At 48.4% G+C, this 23,244-nt stretch overlaps 1 protein-coding gene across 2 annotated transcripts in view; it reads right to left on the bottom strand.

Moving 5' to 3' along the window:
• Window positions 1-23,244, bottom strand: part of LOC144769628 (guanine nucleotide-binding protein G(o) subunit alpha-like) — a 727,529-nt gene that overhangs the window by 211,035 nt on the left and 493,250 nt on the right. Inside the window, exon 7 of one of the 2 annotated variants that reach the window (XM_078653797.1) lies at window positions 17,879-17,950. The exons of the other annotated variant lie outside the window; for it this stretch is intronic. Within the exon in view, the coding sequence (XP_078509923.1) occupies window positions 17,879-17,950 (72 nt within the window). The remainder of the gene's footprint in view (window positions 1-17,878; window positions 17,951-23,244) is intronic. 2 annotated transcript variants of the gene reach the window in all.

Here is a 23,244-nt window from a genome sequence, read left to right as displayed (position 1 = left end):
ATAGGGTGGTGGCTCCTCATAAGATCAAAATCGCCATATACATCCACACAGGCTATTTAAGTGTCACCTGAGAGATACACCTACTTGCTGGAACTGCCAGACAGGGATCGGGGATCTCGCCCATATGCTTTTTCACTGCCCTATACTGCAGACATTTTGGGGAAAGATCTTTGACTGTATTCACCGGGTCTTTAACATTAACCCCGTAAGGGATTTTGTCTATGTTATACTAGGAGCACTAGACCCACAGCTACCTGACACTCATGACCGCCAACTTCTAGATCTGATGCTAACACTGGCATGCAAGGTTATCTTGTGCAAATGGAAAAGCTCCTCGGAGGTCAATTTCAAAATCTGTCAGGAGTGGCTCTCCTTCTTGAGAGGAGCAGACAATCCGGCGTTGCAATCTGCTACATGGCAGCCTTCAAATAAGAAACTATGGAAATCTCTTGATGTAACGTCTTTTCACTATGACCCCCCATGAAGTAACATATAATGCTGTATTTATTCATGTATGGTCCTTTGCTTGTATAGCTCTGCACCTGTTCACACTGTGAATACCATAATTGCTGATAGCTTGGATGTCATGTATCTGGTCCTTCTATCCTTCTTTTTCTTTTAGTTTCGTGTAAGTGTCACTTAAAAAATAGTTTGAATCAATCTATGTAATTGAAGCATTACTGTATTGTTTTTCCTTTTTTTCCTAAATTTTCAATAAAAAAAAAAAATCCCCATATACGGAGGACCCTGGCACGCGGTCGAGTTATGTGCTGCGCGGCGTCCGTTTTAAAAATTCAGCACGTGCAGCTCAGAACATCAGTACGTGTAATTGGAGATTAATCTCAGGTCTAGCGGCGTATAGATTCAAAACCGGTATATTGAAATAAGAGAACAAGATACAGGAGATCATCAATTTTTGTAAGAACACCGTAATAGTGCCCCTACAGTGGGCCAGCCCGGTTTAGCCTTATGCAGATGGCCGCGGGTTGTTTAGAAGGAATTTGGAAATCCTCTACCTAGTGACCTTTATTTGGCACTATGCAAGTTCTATAATCAATTTTAATCAAATTGTGGGTTAAGAAAGAGACACAAAGAAACTCTAGTCTTGATAAAGGTGGTGCGTATAAAACAACACACCGAAACGAGTCCACGCAACTTTTTCAAGTTAAATTCATGGAACAATTTGCCAGAACGGATTTATGTGACTCTGGCTTTCACGTCAAGATTCCTATGAATTAACATCCCGATGTGTTAGGTTTACATCACAGGCTTTCAGTCTCTCTCCCGTTTTTAAGATTGTGTATATTTTTTCCATGTGCTAATGTAAAAATTGAATTGTTTTTAATGCTTTTTAATTGATACTTGATTTAAATAAATTTACACACTGTGATATTAGACATTTCAGGTCTCTTTATGACTGAGGGGTGTTTTGTATTGATAACCATTGTATTCTTGTATGGTACCATTGAGGACCATAGAGTAGAATATGAATGAGTGACCATATAGTGTAGTGTGAATGAATGAGTGTGATGATTGATGTACCCAAGGGATAATTTTCTTTTGACATATGGCACAATTATAGCATGAATGGGCACAATTGCGTCAGAGATAATACTCTTATGATGGAGACTAGCATACATTTTTGGCAGTCCTTGACGTTAGGAGTAGCTTTAAGGATTAAACACTGTTTATTTGGGAATGACACTATATCACACACCCACACAAAAATGAATGTGATGCTTTTGATTTGTCTCTGCCGTGGATGCATACTCTCTTCTCCTCAGCTCTTTGGTTGATCATGCTCCCAACTAACATATTTTCACTTTAGTCTTGCAGTCACACCCTTTGGTGGGTAAGCCCTGGTTACTGCTGCTACTATTCTTTGATGTCACACATAGTGCCACTGATCGAGCAGGGAGGATAACATGGCCAATCTCCTTCTTAGGCAGATTTAAAGTGGATAAAGATGGTTCATGTGGCAGACCCATAGGTCAATGCTGCAGCTTCCACATGCTTCAATAACCTCCCCATACTCAGCAAGACCTTCAAATGGACACACCCCCTGAATCCAGGAAGACCGTCACCCATGCACTCATCACCAGCAGGCTGGACTACGGGAACGCCGTCTATGCCGGAATCAACAAATCTCTACTCCACAAACTTCAGACTGTCCAGAACGCTGCAATCAGACTCAACCTCAGCATCCCACAACAAGACCACAGTACCCAGCATATACGAGCACTCCACTGGCTCCCCGTCGAAAAAAGAGTGACCTTAAAGTTGCTCACACACACCTATAAAGCCCTACACAACACTGGACCTCAATTCCTCAATGAAAGAATCTCCTTCTACACCCCCCAAAAGAAACCTCCGCTCCGCTGACCAGGCCTTGGCCGAATCCCCTGCATCCACAGAACTAGAACAGGAAGCACACCCTTCTCCTACATTATGGCCAAGACCTGGAACAAACTCACCCTCAGCATCATATGAAGCCCCACACTGAAAGCATTCAGGAAGAGCCTCAAGACCTGGCTTTTTCGATTGACCTGAGCTGCCCAAATCCCCCCACACACCCCCCAGCACCTTAAGACCCTCACAGGTGAGTAGTGCGCTCTATAAATCCCTGATTTATTGATTGCTAGGCCACCACAGTGTGTGTTTGAGTTTTATCAACAGATCCTGCCATTTGGTGTGGCTGTCTAACTCTTAAGGGCAGTGAAATGAGCAGTGCTGCCTTCTTTAACCGCATGCGTGCGGCCGATTTTCCCGCGGTATGCGGCATTTTTTAAATTACCGCGTTACATGACGAGCTCAGCTCGTCATCAGCACACGGCAGGTAACGCTGATGACGAGCTGAGCTCGTCATCAGCATGGAAGGGGTTAATATACACAGAATCTCTGAGATTGGCTTGGTTTGTCTTCGCCTCTGAGAGCTACTTTGAGGGTGCTGGGGAGCTACCAGTAGCTCCCGAGCTACTGGTTGGAGACCCCTGATCTAGATCATGGGTACTCACAAACTTTCTCTCAGGGGCCAAATTTACAGTGTGGTCTGTGTCTGAGGGCCGCACCGGTGGGGGCGGGGTCAGTGGGGAGGGGGTGGGGCTAGAGCAACAAAAAAAACTGTGACCATGAAGTTGGACACAGGTCCCTGCAGCGGACGCATTCGTCCACTGAGCCACCAGACCCGGTATACACACATCTCTCTTTCTCTCTCTGTCTCCCTCCCTCCACCCCCCTCTTTCTCTCTCTGTCTCTCTCCCTCTATCTCTCTCTCTGTCTCTCTCCCTCTATCTCGCTCGGTCTTCCTCCCTCCATCCCTCTCTCTCCCTGTCTCCCGCTGGCTCCCTCACTCTGACTGTCTCACTCCTTCTCTCTCCCTCTCCTCCATCACTCTCCCTCACTCTGACTGTCCCACTCCCTCTCTCCTTCCTTCTCCCTCTCTCCTTCCCTCTCCCTCCCCTTCCTTCTACCTCCCTCTCCTTCACCCTCCCTCTCTCCTCCCCTCTCCCTCACTCCCCTTCCCTCATCCCCACTCCCCTTCCCCCGCTCCCCCTTTCCCCTCACTCACACCTCTTCCCTCTCTCCCTCCCTCACTCCCCTCCCTCCCTCCCCTTCCCTCTCTCCCTCGCTCACTCCCCTTCCCTCCCTCACTCCCCTGCTCTCACTCCCCTTCCCCCATTCCCCTTCCCTCACCCTCACTCCCCTTCCCTCTCCCCCACTCCCCTTCCCTCTCCCCCACTCCCCTTCCCTCCCTCACTCCCCTTCCCTCACTCCCTCCCTCACTCCCCTTACCTCACTCCCCTACCCCGCTCCCCCTTCCCCCTCCCACTCCCTTTCCCTCTCTCCTTCCCACCACCCCCCTTCCCACTCTCCCTCCCACCACTCCCCTTCCCTCTCTCCCTCCCCCACCCCACTCCCCTTCCCTCTCCCTCCCCCACTCCCCTTCCCTCTCTCCCTCCCCCACTCCCCTTCCCTCACTCCCATTCCCTCACACCCTCACTTTCACCTCCCTCCCTCCGCCTCCCTCACTCCCTTACTCCCCTTCCCTCACTCCCTCACTTCTGCTTCCCTCCCCCGCCTCCCTCCCTCGATCTCTCTCCGTCACACTCCTCCCTTTGTTTGTCTCCCTCCCTCTGTCTGTCTCACTTTCTCGGTCTCCATTTCTCGGTCTCCCTCACCCTTCCTTTCCCTCCCTCTCCCTCTGTCTCCCTCCCTTTCACTCCCTCCCTCATCCTCTGTTTCTCTCCCTTTCCCTTCCTCCCTCTCCCTCTGTCTCCCTCCCTCTACCTCCCTCTGTCACCCTCTGTCATCTCACCCTGCCTGTGTGTCAGCCCGGGCTGAGACAGCTTCCCAGGCACACACACACACACACACAGCCGCACCCGAGCACTTCACAGGTCTTTAAAAGACCATTTGCATGTTAATGGGGCTTTGTGTCATTTCACCCCTTAGCGCCCCTGCATCTCCACGCTGGCTATCCCTGGAATTAATCACCCGGCCCCCACAGAGCAGCAGAGTCTCTCAGAGTTGCGCTCCGGTTGCAGACACTCTTTAAAAAAGATTTTTTAAAACACGGGTCTGATGTCTGCAAGGTACGCAGGCCGCCAGGGAAGGCTTGCCGGGGCTCCGGCGCCCCGCGGGCCGTACTATGAGTACCCGTGATCAAGATGTATGTTATGACTTATCAGGCTCAAACAGGTGCCATGTTCACCTATCCGCGCACGTGCAATCAGACACAATGCCTGCACTCGCGGCGGATTTTCATCCGATTTAGTTTCAGGGGCCAGCAGGACCAAGGACCATATATTACAAGATATTTATCTGTGCACCAATTAGAATGCGTTAAGATCCCCCACATCAGATTGCCAGCCTCTTGCCAGAGGGTCCGATCATACAACAGAGTCAAATCTTAATCTCAGCAGGATCTACAAATGAATCTCCGCAGCATACACCTGCCCCAAACCCACCTTCGTATGTACCTCTTTCAACAATGCATCACAGCTCGGAGAGCCCTGGGATACGGAATCAGGCAGGGGTTCAAGCCAAGCAGAGCCGCAATGATTGTTCTCACCGTAAGGTGCTCAGTTCCCAGCCCTCAGGATCAGTCTCCACACACAGCTGGGCCACTACATAGTATGTCTCAAGGTTGGGCGTTCCCTTTCCTCACTTCTCCAAGGGTTCGCACAGTTTCATCTATGGTGATTCTCCTCCTACCACAGCTCAACATCAGCTCCGATAGAAAACCATTTATTTCTTTGAAAAAGGCTCCATGGACAACTAAATTACTTCTTGCAGGCACTTCACTTTCATAGAGTTTCAAGAAGTCAAGGATAACTTCAGAAGGTGAAGGAGGTTAGAGAACAAGTTACTTACCTTTGGTAACGCCTTATCTGGTAGAGACTAACAGCAGAATAATGAGCGTGTGTTGAGAAGGAAGCATGCAATTTAGTGTTTTTGTTCAGGTGGTGTCTATGGTGTGTTCTGGGTGTGGCTGGTCGGTGGTCTGGTGTGTGTACTGTGGCAGGTAAAGTGGCAGCGGGTGTAGGGGAGAGGTCCTAGCGTGGGTTAGTGTGATGGGAGAGTTTGTTGCAGTGTCAGGGTTTAGGGTGAAGAGCTCGGCGATGGTGTATCACCAGGGGTCACGGCGCTTGGCACGGTCCAGGTGCGGACTGTCTTGCCTTTGACTCGCCCGCTCTACAGTCATGCTCTGGCCTGCATTAAGTAAGTTCTGGGGTGAGTGGGGCTTTTGTTGGCAGGAAGAACGGTGAGTGGGAAAACCCGGGCAGCGGCGATGTCACTGGATCAGTCTGGAACTAGCAGGAACTGGAGGACACAGGCAAGTGGCAGGCTAGGTGTCCGGGCACCTCAGATTATAGCAGTGAGGCAACTATACAGGCTTTCCACACGTAGACACAGTCTGGAGTGAGGGTGGTAACCACGCAGAGGTTCCACCCCGTATCCAATCTCTTATCTCCTATACATGCTGTAAGGAAATGCTTCTTTTTGCATAATCATCCCCAAGTTTTTGGAGTGATTCTGCAGGTTTTTTGACTCTGAAGGTGCCTAACCGGTTCCACTGCCAGTACTCTGACCCATAAAACATGTATGTCGAATTGGCTCATCCACAATTGGCATACATTAACATACTTATAAGTCCTTAGTATAAGGCACCAGGGGTACCCGGGCCTGTAATTTATAATGTCTCTCATGGACTGCAGCTTTTATTGAGCTACCACGAGCAGGGCCGAACTGGGAGCCGAAACCGGCCCAGGCAAAGAGCTAGGCCAGTCCCGGGAGGGGGGTAGCTAGTGGAAAGCTTTGTGCCGCTTATGTTGCTGGGGGACGATATTGCAGCCATGCTGCAAAACCAGCCCGTCAGGGGTCTAAAACCTGGCCCCCACCCTGGCAGTCCACCAGGAAAACGCCCAGTGCTCGGTACGGCCAGTCCTGCCCTGACCTTGAGTGTGACAAAGCAAAACATGACTCTCAGCCAAACACTGCTGGCTGGCAGAGCATTTTTTAACTGGTAAATCGACTTTGCCATTTAACGTAGTGGCAATGCCCAAACCTTCCTTTTTTAATATTTATAAGTCACTTCTAAGGAAGGCCTAATGAGTCCTGAAGGCAGGATGCATTATATTATAAAGTGCCTATTAACATTTCAAGCGCTGGCAGTAAAAATACTGCATTATAATTTTCACTGTGGAAAGTCCAGTAACCCCATTGGCCAGCACAAAGTTACACGCTGACACCTCGTCAGTAATAACATCTGAATGGGACTACTAAATATGATACCCCAAGGAATTAAATAAATCATTGCATTAAAACTGACTTGATGATAAGGTCAAATTAAATGTAATTTTCGCACAAATGACAATGTTAGAAAGTTGCCACTTTGTTGCCCAATATTTTCCAGTCACTGTTTACGGTTGCACACAAGCTGCTGCCCTCGAGACAAACTTCTGCCCTCCTGAGGAAAAGTCAGAGCCACTCTCAGGAAGGAATACAAAGTGAGGTGTGACCTCCTCCTGATAGGATGGCAAACAGGGTGCAATCCTGAAAGGTGAGCTTCAAAGAGGAAGCCGCCTTTAAAAGACAAATGGTAGTCACACACAGGAGTGGCTGCTCTTTTGTTTTTGCAGACAGGCTGGCAACATGGACAGAGGGGAAAGCTGTTGGAAAACTGCTCTTTCTGTAGGCATGTAGCCCTCAAGTAGCCACGGCTCTGGAATGGGCAAGGGAGCTCCACACACCAAAAGAATGGTTCTGACATGTTGGGAGTGGGCAGAATGGTGCATTCTGGGCTAGTTAGATGCCACACTTTACAGGAAGTGTTCACTCCGCAGGAGGGGACTTGGTAGCCCATTGGCTAGTAGACTCTGCATTGCGTCAGGGCAAGAACTTGGCCTAAAAATGGCACCCCTGGCATCCACACCCCAGATCATGTCTGTAGTGGAGAGAGGACCGAACAAGTATTGCCCTGACTTGGCAAAGAGAAGCTGCACGGACTACTGGACTGCACCTGCAGCTCTTTGGGCTACCAATGAAAGGTCTGAGACAGTGCTGCCCTGTTTGACGAAAAGTCATTCCAGAGTTTCAGATAGAGAAGGCGACTCCAAGGTTGGCAGTCTCCTTGTTACAGCCATACGAGCTGAAGAATCCTACCATGGCGAGTTGGTAGCCAAGAATGCCTAGTCGCCACTGACCATCGAAGTGCATCCTGGGAGACCGGGTCCTAACCCTCAAAAGTTGCACATGAGTCTGCTGGCCCGGTAGAGTCATAGGAGTGCAGTTTGATTGCCCCAGCATGGAAACTGTTGCAGGTTAAAGGGAACCGCTAGTTTAGCTGTAACCGGACACCAGTAGAACAGTAGTACCTGGCTTTGTGCTAGGTTACAAAGCAAACACGAGGAGACGATGGACGGAGCGCTGAAACTTTTCAGACGCTCACCCCCAGTCACAGATCTGGGTTGAATCCATCATCATTCTTTAGCTCATTTTGCCACCTCAGATCAGACCCAGCTATATGCAAATCAGTCTTGACCCTGTGCCTCATGGGAACAGTCCAACCAGAACTGCCAAGCCATCCCTGAACCAGAAATAAGCATCCTGCGACAGGTTTCGGGGTAACACCCTACATCAGCCAGGCTAGTTTGAATTCAGTGGCAAAGTGAGCAAGAGACCCATGTCTGGGCATACCCTGTCAACGTAGAGCAAACAAAGCAAACACAAGAAGTGGATGGACGGAGCGCTGAAAGTTTTCAGATACTCACCCCAGTCACAGATCTGGGTTGAATCCATCATCAAGCTTCAGCTCACTTTTCCACCTCAGTTTGTGCTGGGTTACACCAGGACTTCATGCGAAATCGACCCCTGAGGTCAAAGCCGACCCACTATGTTGGTGGACTGAGGGGTGGCCACAGGAAGACCCCTGACAAGGGCTCACCATCCTATCTTTATCACTTGGATCAGGGCCATTCCATTGATTCCTAGGTCGGTTTACCCACAGAACCTGGGACTGGACTGGCTACAGTTTTTCTTGCACAGTAACTGTTCTGTCAGACTTTGTTGGTCCTTGTGACTGGCTACCCTGCTGGAGTCACAAGCGTGCTATTATAGCCTTTCTCAAGTTACATTTTGTGACCTAAACCTGAGGTGTCTATTTAAAAATAAAAATACAAACATTTTTATAAATTGGTGTAGGACTTTTATTGTGTTGTGTTTCCTTCATATTCAACTGTTTTGGTACTTCTAAATACTTTACACTTTTTATAAAGCCTGACTGTTCTGTGCCGCAGGTACCCAGGACTGATTTAAGGCTTTACAAACGAACCTTACTGGACCAGGTACATGCTTGTGTCTTTCTTACATGGTGAGGCTGCATAACCACACCATACAGTAAATCTTTTTCCTCACAAATGAACACTGTCCAACTTCTGAACCAGACAACAAAGAACAATGAAAATATCGGCTGAGGGGGTTAGAATGTACAGACCTCTGGTGCTCAGTGGTGCCTGGGCTAGGTGAGTATTAGCTTCAGACTTAAGTTTGCTTCCTCTTTTTGTCATTGGTGATATCCACAACACTGGAAATGGGAGAGTTGCACCAAAGGCAGGCAAATCCTACAAAGGACAAACAGAAAGCACAGGAAGAAAACAAGTTACTTACCTGTAACTTTGGTTCTCCAGTATTGGAAACGTTCATAATTCCCTTGCCTGTATCATTCCCCGTCATCGGAATGGGAGTCCCTGGTACACATAAAATAGCAATAGAAACCATTACCAAAACAGAAACTAGGCCTAGGCCCATTCTAGTTTTGTAACAAATCCACCTTTTTTTGTAAAAGAGACCAAATAAAGTGAACAAGCAATCAGATCAGCCACTCCCCTTAGAACCCTCCTGAGAGAAGCTCAGAGCCTCAGATTTTCGTAGTCATTGTGTATCCATACCACTGAAGGTGCTGAAGACTGAGCTTTCCCAGGGGAGGAGGGTGAGTCGCATGGGAATCTATGAAAGCTTCCAATACTGGAGAACCAAAGTTACAGGTAAGTAACTGGTTTTCTTACTCCACTATTGGAACATTCATAGATTCCCATGCTTGTATCAGAGTAACTAGCAGTTATGAGCACATTTTTAGAACCATGATCATTATGGGCTGGATGTAGGTCGGTCGGTAACGGCCGAAAATTGGTATTTTCGGCCGTTACTGACCGGTATTAACGAAATGGTATGTAGGGCCACATATTTTACAGATTCGGTAAATTTACCGATCGGTAAATTTACAGAATCTGTAAAATACCGAATCTGTATTTTAACCTATTCGATAATTTTGATATGTAGGTGGGACTCTTCTGAGTCCCACAACCCTTACCGAATCTGTATTTTAACATCAAATATATTTGATGGTAAAATACCGATTCCGGTGTGCATGCACATGTGTGCATGCACACCTGTGCCATATGACAGGCAGACCTGCCCTTAGGGCAGGTATGCCTGCCACATGGCACCCGAGCCTCTTGTGGGGGTGCCAGAGGGTGTCAAAGTGACACCCCCTGCACCCTTGTGGAAATCTGTATTTACCGATTCGGTAAATACCGAATCGGTAATGCCCAATCATTCCTATGGGCTGCAAAGCCCATAGGAATGAATGGCCATTACCGGTCGGTATTTACCGAATCGGTAAATACAGATTTTTACCGATTCGGTAAAAGGAACATCTGGATGTTCCTACATTTCCCCCATTCTTATTTACCGATTTTTAATTACCGAATCGGTAAAATTCGGTAATAAAAAAATCGGTAAATAAGTACTACCTACATCTGGCCCCTATAAAACCAAGAACAAAGCAAAAGCTAATTCATCATAACAACAACTTCAATGGTCATTAAACATTCTTAGAAACATTCGTAATCATAAACACATGAGGTTCAAAAATGTGCAAGAGCTGAAAAGCAGAAAAATGGGAGGAGGGGGAAAGGGAAAGCTCATCACTACTGAAAGAGGTTCCTCAGGACTGCCTGTCCAACTGCTGTGTCACTCTGCGCTGAAGAATCCAGGCAGTAATGTCTTGTAAATGTATGAGTACTGCTCCAGGTCGCTGCTCTGCAGATCTCCCAAATAGGAACTCTGCCAAAGAAGGCTGTTGAGGAAGAAATCGCCCTCGTGAAGTGAGCACGGACCCGACCTTCCAGGGACTTACTTGCTGCTCTGTGACCATACTGGATAGCGCTGGTAATCCAACGAGCAATCCCCTCCTTGGAAAGGGGAAACCCCTTACGCGGGGCGCTAAAAGATACAAACAGTTGAGGGGACTTCCTGAAGTCTTTAGTATGTTGAAGATAGAATTTAAGCACCTCTGAATGTCCAGTGAGTGGAGTGCCTTTTCTGCCGGAGTCGTAGGTGGAGGGAAAAAAGTTTTGAGAATGACTGGCTCATTCAAATGAAAGTCTGAAGGCACTTTCGGTATGAACTTTGTGTTGGTACTGAGTATCTCTGTACCCTTTTTAAACTGGAGAAAAGGTTCCTGAATGGTGAGAGCCTGCAATTCACCCATTCTCCTAGCCAAAGTCAAGTCGAGCAGAAGAGCCACCTTCCAGGAGAGGAATTTCAAATTCGCCCGGTGAATAGGTTCGAAGGGATGCTTCATGAGCTAGGTGAGAACTAAGTTAAGGTGCCAAAGAGGAGGCGGAGGCTGACTGGAGGGAAGACACTGAAAAGGCCCTTGACAAAATGTTTATTTATCCTTGCCGACCAGAGGGAAGGACCAGAAGATGTGCGTCTGAAGTGAGAGATGGCCTCAAGATGAACTTTGGTGGATGAGTTAGCCAGCCCTGATTTTGCTAATGAAAGAATGTAAGGAAGAACTTCATTCAGTACAGAAGAAAGAGGATGGACACCCTCTTGTTGGCACCAAATGCAGAAACGCTTCCACTTGTATGTCTTGTTGGTACTTGGGGCCCATGCCTGAGAAAGTACATCTCTACATTCTGTTGAAAGGGTCAAACCAAGAAATTCTTGGTGCTCAGAAGCCATGCCGACAACTGCAGGGATTGAGGATCCAGGTGCCAGACTTGGCCCTGGGACATTGTCAGCAGCGAAGGAATCGGCTGCAGCGGAAGGTCCAGGGAGAGGAGATGCAGCTCTGTGAATCAAAACTGTCGGGGCCACGCAGGAGCTATGAGAATCATCTTGCACGGTTCAGCTTTGAGCTTCCTGAGAAGCCTGGGGATCAGCGGAATGGGGGAAAAGCATAAACAAATGCGCCTTACCAGGCCATTGAAAACACATTCCCCAATGATCCTGGATGGTGAAGCCTGCTTGCATAAATCTGCATTTCTTGTGCTCGGGCGTGGCAAAGAGGTCTATGAAAGGCCTTCCCCATAGGCAAAAAAACGTTTCTAGTGTGGACTGGTCCAGTTCCCATTCGTGGCTGACCGATTTCAGTCTGCTCACGGTGTCCGCTGTCTTGTTGAGAACGCCTGGAAGGTGCTCCGCTTCGAGCAATATCACCTGATGGATAGCCCATTCTCAAATTGTCTGGGCTTCTTGTGACAAAAGACGTGATCTGGTGCCGCCTTGCTTGTTTATATAATGCATGGCCGTCGTATTGTCTGTACATACTAGAACTGCAGACTGCTGTATTCGCAGAAAAAAAGCCTGCAAGGCCAGGCAAATCGCTCTGAACTCCAGCAGATTGATATGTAGAAGACAATGTTGGGGCAGCCAACGGCCCGCTTACATGTAGGTCTTGCAAGACTGCTCCCCAGCTCTCCAGAGAGGTGTCTGTAGTTATTATTTGAGGAGCTGGGGTGTTCCTGAAGGAGAGGCCCTGAGAAATGTTTTCCTCTTTCGTCCACCATGATGCAGCGTCCTTCATGGACACAGTAACGAAGATTTTGTCTTCGAAGGATCCGTCGACTTGGCGCTACTGCAAGTCCAAATCCTACTGGAGAGGACGCATCCGCAACCTGCAGTGAGGTATTAGAGGAATGCAGAAGGAAATGGACCCTAGGAGGGACTTGTAGAGACAAACCAGGGTCGGAAAAGCTTTGTTGATGGAAGTGTCCAGAATGGCTCCCAGGAATCGGGCGGTTCTGAATGGACAGAGTTGACTTTTCTGTGTTGAGAGCCAGCCCGAGATTGGCGAAAAGGCTTGTGCACAACGCAACTAATTCTTCTGCTGCGTGTTTGGTAGAAGCTTTCAGCAACCAATCGTCCCGGTAAGGGAAGACCTGTTGCTGTTTTCATAGAAAAGCTGCCACAGAAGCAAATACTTTTGTAAAGATCCGTGGAGCAGATCGTAGTCCAAAAGGTAGGACCTTGAACTGAAAGTGGCTCTTTGCTACTGTGAAGCGAAGGAACCTCCTGTGGGCTGGATCGATGGGTACGTGAAAGTATGCGTCCTCTAGATCCAATGTGGCCATGTAGTCCCCTGAGTTGAGAAGACAAAGGATGTCCTGCAGAGAAACCATCCGAAATGATTGCTTGATGAGATAGGTGTTGAGCTCCCTCATATCTAGAATAGAGCGCCACTTTTCCAAAATCTTCCGGACCATGGAGTAGAAGCCCTCTCCCCGCTGAGAGAGAGGAACCGGCTCAATCGCCCCTTTCAGGAGCATTTGATGGACTTCCAACCATAGAAGACGGAGATGTTTTGACACAGTGGCGCGAGGGGGCTTGGAGGTGGTGCACGGACAAATTCCAGAGTATGGCCGCATTGAATGATGTTTAGAACCCAATGATCTGATGTTATTTGTTGCCAGTTGTGAAGTAATTTGAAATTTTGCCTCCCACTGGTGTTACAGGAGGAGAAGGGACAGTAGTAAGAGCCAGCAAGCCGCTATAGACGCTTAGAGGAGTCCCTCCCCTGGCGTCCTTGTCTTCCTCTGTTGTTCGGTATAGAGAAAGAGGATGATGGATTTTGCCGCTGGTTATAATTTGGCCGGTAAGATTGAGAGTTTGATCAATAGGAAGAAAACCGTTGTTGCTGGTATCCTCCTCTGTACGTGGCATTACCTCTACCTCTGGCTCCACAGAAGGGGACCTTGCGGTACTGCAGAGTCCCTAAGGATTTTGCTGTTTCCGTGTCTTTCTTAATGTCCTGGAGCACATCATCAATATGTTTTCCAAAGAGCGCTTTCCCATCAAAGGGAAGATCCAAGATCTTGTTTTGGAACTCAGGACAGAACCATCTGGCCTGCAGACAGGATTGGCGCGAAGGGCAGCAGCGCCCGCAAGGGAGAGGAACGCCGTTGTTGCAATGTCCATTGCACAATCGATTACTTCAGAAGATGTTTTCTCTCCCTCTTGAAGAATCCTCTTCGCTTCCACCTTCGTATCCTACGGCAATTGATCCAGACAGAGGGAAAGGTCACACCACACTTGGCGATCGTAGCAAATAAGTATCGCTAAGGCATTCGCAGCCCTGACTAACAGGCTGGACATGGAGGAAAACCTCTTGCCCGCATTATCGAGGCGTCTGCCCTCTTTATCTGGAGGCATCTTGAGGGGAGCAGAAGGATTTCTGAACTTTCTTTGGGCAGCCTGAGAGAGGACAGAGTCTGGTTTAGGCTGACTGACCAGGCAGGCCGGGCTATTGTCTGGAGCCTTATATTTCTTTTCAAAGCGAAACAGTACCGGAATCACGGTGGCTGGACTCTGCATCACTTTCAAGCCTTCATCCCAAACGTGACCAACTATCGGAATGGAGTGAACTGATTTTTTGTAAGGCTCCTTGAAGTCATAGAGGAAACAATCAGACTGCAACGTGAGTATGGGCAGTTCGAATCTCCTAGTGGCCCTTTCCATTAAGTTACGGAACCCCCCTATGTCTACGGGGGGAGGTGAAGGAGAAACCGGATCAGGAATGACATAGTCATCCCACTCGGCATCTGGATCTGGTATAGTGATGTTGCCCATGTCCTCATCAGAGGTATCATCCTGATGAGAGGGACGATTGGAGGCGCATCCTGAGGTGGTGCCAATAGAGGGGTAGAAGGCAATGCAGGCAGAACATTTGTAACTGGCACCGCAACTGGAACCAGGGATTGTGTTGGGAATCTGCAAGTCCGATAGTAGGGAGGAAGGCATAGAGACCATCTCCTGCTGGTAGTCCTCTTGATAATCTAAGGGAGGATCATATTGCTGGCCCTCCACGTATTCCCCATCAGAGCCTGTGTACTGGCACTTGGCGTGCAATTGCGAAGGGCTATTAGCATAAGCATAAAGTCCTTCATCATCTTCAGAACCCTCTTCTTCAAGGAGGAGTGCAGGAGGTAGAGGAATCACTCTCCTGGGCGAAGTCATGTCAGGTGTAATCTGGCGCTTCCTAATAGTGATAAATGCAAAAACAACAGTTGATGGACAGAATGCAGAACAATGTCATACTTTCACCCCAGTACAGAGATCTGGGCCTAAATCCATTGTTTTTTTGATCACCATGCTATTCCAGTTTGAACCCAACCAGACCCAGCTATATGCAAATCAGTCTTGACCCTGTGCCCCATGGGAACAGTCCAGCCCGAACTGCCAAGCCAGGTCCTCCCTGGACTGGAAACAAGCATCCTAGGACCGGTTTCGGGCTTTCAGCCCTTACCAACCAGGATAGCTTGATTCCAGTGGCTTGGAGAGCACGGGACACACGACTGAGCATATCCGTCCCACTCGGGGTGACAAATGCAAAAACAACAATTGATGGACAGAATGCAGAACAAGGTCATACATTCACCCCAGTACAGAGATCTGGGCTTAAATCCATTGTTTTTGTGCTCACCATGCCATTCCAGTTCGAACCCAGCCATATGCAAATGGCTGGAAACAAGCATCCTAGGACTGGTTTCGGGCTTTCAGTCCTCATCAGCCAGGATAGCTTGATTCAAGTGGCATGGAGAGCACGGGACTCACGTCCGTGCATACCTGTCCCACTCGAGGTGACAAATGCAAACACAACAGTTGATGGACAGAATGCAGAACAATGTCATAACCCAGATCTCTTGACTGGGGGTGAATGTTTTGATTTGTTCTGCATTCCGTCCATCAATTGTGTGTTTTTTGCTTTCTCTCCCTAAGTGCGCCAGGTATGCCCAGACGTGGGTCCTAGGATGTTTGTTTTCGGTCCAGGGAGGACCTGGCTTGGCAGTTCGGGCTGGACTGTTCCCATGAGGCATAGGGTCAAGACTGATTTGCATATGGCCAGGTCTAAACTGGGGTGACATGGTGAGCAAAAGAATGATGGATTTAACCCAGATCTCTTGACTTTGTTCTCCAATGCGTCCATCAATTGTGTTTCTTTTGCTTTCTCTTCCTAATTGTGATGGCAGAGCGAATCGACGATGAAGATACGGATGTCTTTAATGCAGCTGTCATCGAGACCAACGTCACCACAACTGTCGTCGTTGCTGTAGACGTGGTTGCTGACGTCACCATCACCCTCGTCGACATCGTCAATGGCAAAGTCACCACCAGCGTCAAAGTCGACGATGCGGAACCATGAATCGTCAGCGCCAGAGACGAGGAAATCACCGTAGACAGAGCCAGAATTGAAGGAGCAGACTTAGACTGTACCTTTGACAATTTTGTCGACGGAGCCGTTGACGTCGTCAAGTGAGCTTTCTTCTAAGATTTTACCTCAGAAGAGAGAGACAAGGGCTTTTGAAAAGCTTTTGGAGCCATTGGAGGAGGAGATGGAGGAACAGAGCTGGATTTCCTCTTCGATATCACTCCTTCTGACAGTCCTTCCCTCTCCTTTACACCTCGGTGAGGAGATTCACCAGACTACGCCCCTCAGACCTATGAGAGGTCTTTTTCAAGGCCTTACCAGGAAGTTCTTCAGAAGGTGAAGGAGAAGTTCTACCCCTTTTCACCGACCTCCTGCCTCATCACTGTCACTGGAGACCCCCCCTCCCCCCTCCGGGTCTCGCAAGGTCTTCATAGGAAAAGTGTGGCATATTTTACAGTCTGCAACCTTATGGTCTGGGTACATACAGTAAATACAATCCGTGTCCTCCACATGCAACCTCTTCCTAGCACAAGTTGAACAAGCTTTAAGGAGGTTTTTTTCTGCTTATCAGACATCTTGATACAAAGTCCAAGCAGGTCTTGAAGAAAAAACAGGTGAAAAACTGTAGAAGTATGGTTAACAGGAAAAAACTGAGCAGAGCGCAGTGGAGACTCCCTTGCACAACGTGCGGTAGAAAATCTAAGGCCCTGAGCTTCTCTCAGGAAGGTTCTAAGGGGCGAGGCTGATCTGATTGGTTGTTCACTGTATTTGGTCTCTTTTACAAAAAGAGGTGGATACGTTACAAAACTAGAATGGGCCTAGGCCTACTTTCTGTTTTGGTAATGGTTTCTTTTGCTATTTTATGTATTCCGGGGACTCCCATTCTCACGACAGGGAATGATACAAGCATGGGAATCTATGAAAGTTCCAATACTGGAGAAACTTTCCCTCAACCAGCAGGTACGCTGGTTTCATGGAGAGGAAAAGGAATAGAGCATGTACAGACTGGATATCCAATGTGGCCACCACCAGCTCAAACAAAAAGAAACCTAAGATTTGGTGCTGCACACATGGATCCAAATAGGACTGATAACTGACCAGTTCACGTGCAAATCTCACATCCCACAAATGCACAGATGTACATCCTTCACATATCTCCCAGATAAGCTGAGGATAAAGGAGGCCGATTAAGGGAGCGGGTGACTATTTAGTCGAAGAGCAAGTCAGCGGTCTCCTCACGTTGGTACTAGTAAAAAGGCCTGTGCCCTGGAGCTATGATTATGCTGGTAACCCTGCCAGTCACTTTGCAGCCTGGGTTGAGAGTGCACTAGCCACTCTCACTCAGAAAGGAGGATCACCTTAGGTGTCCTTGTGATATCAGGATCCAGCTTTGATGCAGACAAAAACAAACACCATAAACATTTTTCAAAATGTTGAAAGATTTAGCTCAGTGGATAAAACGCTGATTAAGCCAGAAAAATATAAAGGGCATGGCAACACAGCTTTTACAAGCCATGCAGAGGATTGTCGTCTCACCATGCTCCAATCCTATTCATCACAACCAGCACTCCAACCACATCCATCAATGACGGTGCTTTTGCCGCCAGTGTTCCAACACTTCCACCAGAGCGTGCATCCCACAGTCAATGTTACAACACTACGTACCAGAGCCATTGATCTCACAACCTATCATCCCTGACTACAGCCAATGCTCAAACACCACACACCAGTCAGAGGTCCCACTGCAAACACTTGAACACATACACCCAACCCAGTATTATCGCAGGCAGTGTGTGCACGCCATTCACCAGAGCCAGTGCACAGATAGCCATCTCACAGCTACCACCATGAATGCTCCAAAAGGCAAATGAGAGAACTTACCATAGAAGCGTTTTTGAAGAAATTACTGTTGCAAACCGAAGCAAAAAGTTTCATGCTTTCCCGAAGCCGATTCTGGAAGAAGAGCGATATAAAGAATGTTAATTTGCCCAGAATACTTAAACATGGACTCACACTTGGCCCTGGATGACTTCTCTCACCGGCCAGCCTGTTCCACCTGCACTCTACCCTATGAAAAGCTCAGTCCTGCTCCCCGGAAGGTAAGTCCTCACTCCTGCCCACCCGGTGCTCAGCTTTGCCCACTTATCTGGATCGCTTTCCTCCTCCCTATTTCATGCCTTGGTGCAGAGTTCTACCACATCCCAAAAATCAAGACGTCTCTTATATCCATCCCAGTCTACCATTCAGAACTCCGCTCCCTAATAACACTGACTCTGGGCAAGCACCTGCCACCAAGGAGTAATGAACACTACAGAGGCAGCAAATGTGCATCCTTCCAATAAAACAAATTGATAGGCAATCTGCCATATATCAGGGCCACTGGCAATTCTGCAGCTGTGGCACTTTCCGCATAGTTATGGATTTGCTGCATTTGCCACATAATCCATCATCTGCTGCATAATCTGCAGACTTTAACAATAAAAAGGTGTTTCCACCTAAAATGGATAAAAAGTTACCAAAATCACAGCGACTAGTATCGCGGTGCAGTGGAAGGTCCTATGTAAATAGTTGACCGGTCATCTTTCGGTTGCTTATTGCTGTAGTTGTATGTTAAGCTGGTGCTAATGAGGTGAAACCTTTGCCCAGACATTGTTAAACATTAGAAAAAATGACAAAAATATGAATTCATACTATCACAAAATGTGTTGTATTCGGTTGTACAAATTGCCTTTTTATGCCCCATAACTTAGTCAACCCTGCTGCATAATTTGGCCCTCCCTTGCTGCTTAATTCCAGTGGTCCTGCATATATACAGCTATGCAATATGAATGCCTGTCAGTGAACTCACGCCAGGACATGCAACCATGACACGAGCACAATAACCTCTAACAGATAACACTGGACAGAACTCCTGACACACATTCAGCACTCACAAAATATGCCATATTTTTGTTATAATGGTACCCAACAGCATCGCCAGCAAGAAACACCCTACACCATGGCGGGAGGGGGGGGCATGTTAAACAACATTTCTAGCTATCTAAAGAATTGGAAGAGTCCCACACACTTGCCCTGTGCACAATAACATTCCACCCAATAGCCCAATGAAAATGACACAGCCACAAACTGAGCGAGAATAGGACCCAGACAGTCCAAGATAGTGACTGAGGAACTATGTGGAACGTCTAAAAAAAATACCACAGTAGAATAAGGTCACACGCATGCAGACTAGGTGCTACAAACATTCCAATAACTAACATATTCCAGTCACCCCCTCTCTTCAGATCGATTGTGCCATTGCATCCACACTCAGGGGGATACTGCCCCCTCAGAGTTTAATGCGTCCATCTCACACCCCAGCTAAATCCCCTTCCCCCATACAGCTCCTGCTTACTGTGATCTCAACCCTCCCTGCTGCAGAGCCCAATTGTGTCTGATCCCAAATATGTGGATGTATGAAGCATTTGTCCCATGAGCTCCGCCATGTCCTACTCTTCAAACTGCATCATCCCTCACCCCAATCAAGTCATCCCACAGCACTAAGTCCATCTTCGTGTCCCTCCCTTCATGTCTCCAATCCCACTACTGAAATGGAGTCCTGCGACCTTGTGCTCAGCTGTGTCCCCTCCCAAGTATACTCAGTCAGGCCCCCAAATTTCTGGGCTGGCATCGGACACGCCGCATGTATGGTGGTCGTGCCGCCCCCCCCCCCCCGATGACGTCAACGGGAGGCGGGCTGGGCCGCGCATGTTTGTGATACGGCGGCTTCGCCTTCCTCCAAGATTGGCTGGTCTGCGCGTGACCCGGAAGTGATAGGAATCACTTCCGGGGGAACACATAGACAAAACGCCTGCGAGCCGGTGCCAAATTTGGATAAAAGCTGGGGAGCAGCGAAAGGGCAGCCTCTTTGCTAGCCACCACCACAGCACAGCTTAGCTTTCACAAAGCAGAGCTACCCAGGGCTCGTTAGGAGGCCTACTCAATTTCTTTTCTTTGTCTTTGCAGGAGCTTCAATTCCGATTCTTCAGCAGGACTTTACGGACAGCGCGGTTGAACAAGGGGCATGCCCGCAGGCACATGGCGCTGATGAGAACGTCAAGAGCAGCGACCAGCTTGGGATTTTGTAGAGTCGCGCTCTAGTGTTGCGTGCTACGTCATGACGTAGCGCGCGAGGCGGCCATTTTCCCGATGGCGCTACACAGCGAGAGTCGGGAGAAAACCCTGAGGGCACCGGACGTCCCGGCGCCCTCCTGCTGATATAAGGTCATAAATAAAGGAGTTCTACATATTACTGGCTCCTGTCTTCTGTGCAGTGGAGCATAAATACGAACATTACAGTGGCAACGACGGTGGCAGTGGAAAAAAAAAAAACACAGAAAGGGAAAAAGAGCAAAGGACCCAGCACCACGTGGCACCAAACCCCACACAGGAGGCACTGGCAGAGCCAAGGAGGACCAGCAGGAGGGTGTGGCAGCGGCACAGGAGGACATGGAGGAGAGCACAGCCCACAACGGCCAGGTACCAGGGATCACTGAAGTGGAAAAGGGAGACAAGAACAGGCCCCACAGTAAACCCAGCACAGGGAAGGGGGAAGTAGATCTGGCTGAAACACTAGGATATAAGCCTTAGGGTACTGACGCCAAACCAGGAGGTGGCCCTGGCGGAGCCAGGGAGAGAAGGCGCAAGGGGCGCAGAGGGTCCCCAACTGCAACCAGCACAAGGTGGGGAAGCAAGCGCACCGGGCAGCCCGAGAAGCCAGGAGGCAAGCGCGCCGGGTAGCCCGAGAGGCCAGGAGATAGAACAAGCGAGACGTGCCGAAATGAGTGCGCAGGCATCATCACTGACGACGCCAATTCCGTTCCTACCCAAGCCGGGAGAGCCCCTGATGAAGTGGGAGGACTAGCGAGAGTATATTTTGAACTACATTGAGGCCCTAGAAGATGAGCATGGAGAGGCTTTTCCAAGCAAAAGAAAGAAGAGGATACTCCTACACAACTTGGGCCCTTAGGGGATTACAGTATTTCAGAACCTGGTACCCATGCCCAGACAAGCCTCAGACGACGATGTATTTGGACACGCCATAGAAGAGCTGAACAATCACTACCCACATGCGGTATGCACATCTATTGACCGATACAATTTCCAGCAGAGGAAGCAAGAAACGGGCGAGTCTATCGACGAATATGTAGCCGCCTTGCAGAAACTGGCGATGACATGCAAGTTTGGTGCGCTGCATGACGAGTTCATAAAGGACCAGATAGTCATGCACACCTCCAACAAAACAGTACAAGACAAATTATGGGCGAGTGGAGACGCCACGTTGAAGGAAGTAATCGCCATGGTGAAAAAGGCCGAACTGACAAAAAGGTGCGCCGACGCAGGAAAGAGGGAACCGGTCCAGAGACCCATGATGAACAAGGTAGATGACGAAGAACCAGCAGGGAGAAGCAAAACCCTGACGGCAAGTAATAGAGGACCTAACAGATGGTCCGGGAAACCAGCACAGCAAGGAAAGCAGAACAAAGGGGGCAAGAGCGCATGCTACCGATGTGGCAGTCAGGCCCACGAGGCCTATGACAAAAGATGCCCAGCGTTCTGGGCGAAGTGTATGTTCTGCGGCATAATAGGACACTACGAGAAAGTATGTCGCCGAAAGGCTAGTCGCCACACGGTGAAATACATAGAGCAAGACCAGGAAGAAGAGGAAGTAAAAGAACAAGAGGAGGAGGACACAGTACTGTGAGAGAGATTGATTACAAATTTTATCGCGCTAACGGGTGCACTAGTGATGCATTTGGGACAAAGTGTTTTAATTTTGTAACTTTTAAAACTGAAACTTTTAAAATTGTTTGACATCATTATTTGAATAAATTGAAGTACCGTAATTTGTCGCGCTACTCCCCGGTCCACCGCAGCGATCTCAGGCTGTTTGTGTGGAGGGAGGAAAGCGCTAGTGTTGCGGGATTGTTCCTTGGTGGGCAGCCATTTTACCAAGGGCGACGGTCTAGTCTCCCCGCACCTCCCTGACTACAAAAGGGCTGGACTCCAAAGCGCTCGAGAGATTGATTACAAATGTTATCGCGCTAAGGGGTGCACTAGTGATGCATTTGGGACAAAGTGTTTTAATTTTGTAACTTTTAAAACTGAAACTTTTAAAATTGTTTGACATCATTATTTGAATAATTGAAGTACCGTAATTTGTCGCGCTACTCCCCGGTCCACCGCAGCGATCTCAGGCTGTTTGTGTGGGGGGAGGAAAGCGCTAGTGTTGCCGGATTGTTCCTTGGTGGGCAGCCATTTTACCAAGGGCGACGGTCTAGTCTCCCCGCACCTCCCTGACTACAAAAGGGCTGGACTCCAAAGCGCTCGAGAGATTGATTACAAATTTTATCGCGCTAACGGGTGCACTAGCGATGCATTTGGGACAAAGTGTTTTAATTTTGTAACTTTTAAAACTGAAACTTTTAAAATTGTTTGACATCATTATTTGAATAATTGAAGTACCGTAATTTGTCGCGCTACTCCCCGGTCCACCGCAGCGATCTCAGGCTGTTTGTGTGGAGGGAGGAAAGCGCTAGTGTTGCCGGATTGTTCCTTGGTGGGCAGCCATTTTACCAAGGGCGACGGTCTAGTCTCCCCACACCTCCTAATCTTTATTAGCCTCCAACCCCAGCGGAGCGCCTCAGACGCGCCGAAGAGAAGCCAGTCTGCGCCAGTCCGCGTTCAGACGCTTCGGGCTTCGTGGTCAGGCAATATGGTAGGGCGGCGCATATTATACAGTGCTTCTATGCTGCACGCCCTACGACCCACTCTCAATCACTGTTGCACTAATTCAGTCCCTCCTTACCCCGCTAATATACGCTGCAAAACCTGCGATTGGGGCCTACCTCCTCCGAGCGTAGGCAAACAAGCTAGTAAACAACAGTCCTTACATACTACGAAAATGTTTCTTCTTAACTGTCGCTCACTCCCTAAGCATCATACAGAACTGGCACTATTGATTGAGGAATACAACCCAGAGGCCCTTTTTTTAACTGAGACCTGGCTTCAGTTCCAAAATGATCCTACAGTAGTTTGGGCCATTCCCCAAGGCTATACCATTAAGCGCCTTGATCGCCAGTCAGGTAGGGGTGGAGGATTGGCTATTATTTATAAGGACATTTACAGCTGTCGCGTTACTCCCTCGACCACGTAAACATGTGAAAGTTTATATTTTTCTCTGTATTTTTCCCCTACTAGCACTTTCT

Source organism: Lissotriton helveticus, chromosome 7 (assembly GCF_964261635.1).
Source record: "Lissotriton helveticus chromosome 7, aLisHel1.1, whole genome shotgun sequence".
NCBI lineage: Eukaryota > Metazoa > Chordata > Amphibia > Caudata > Salamandridae > Lissotriton > Lissotriton helveticus.
This window is presented reverse-complemented; position numbering and strand designations above follow the sequence as displayed.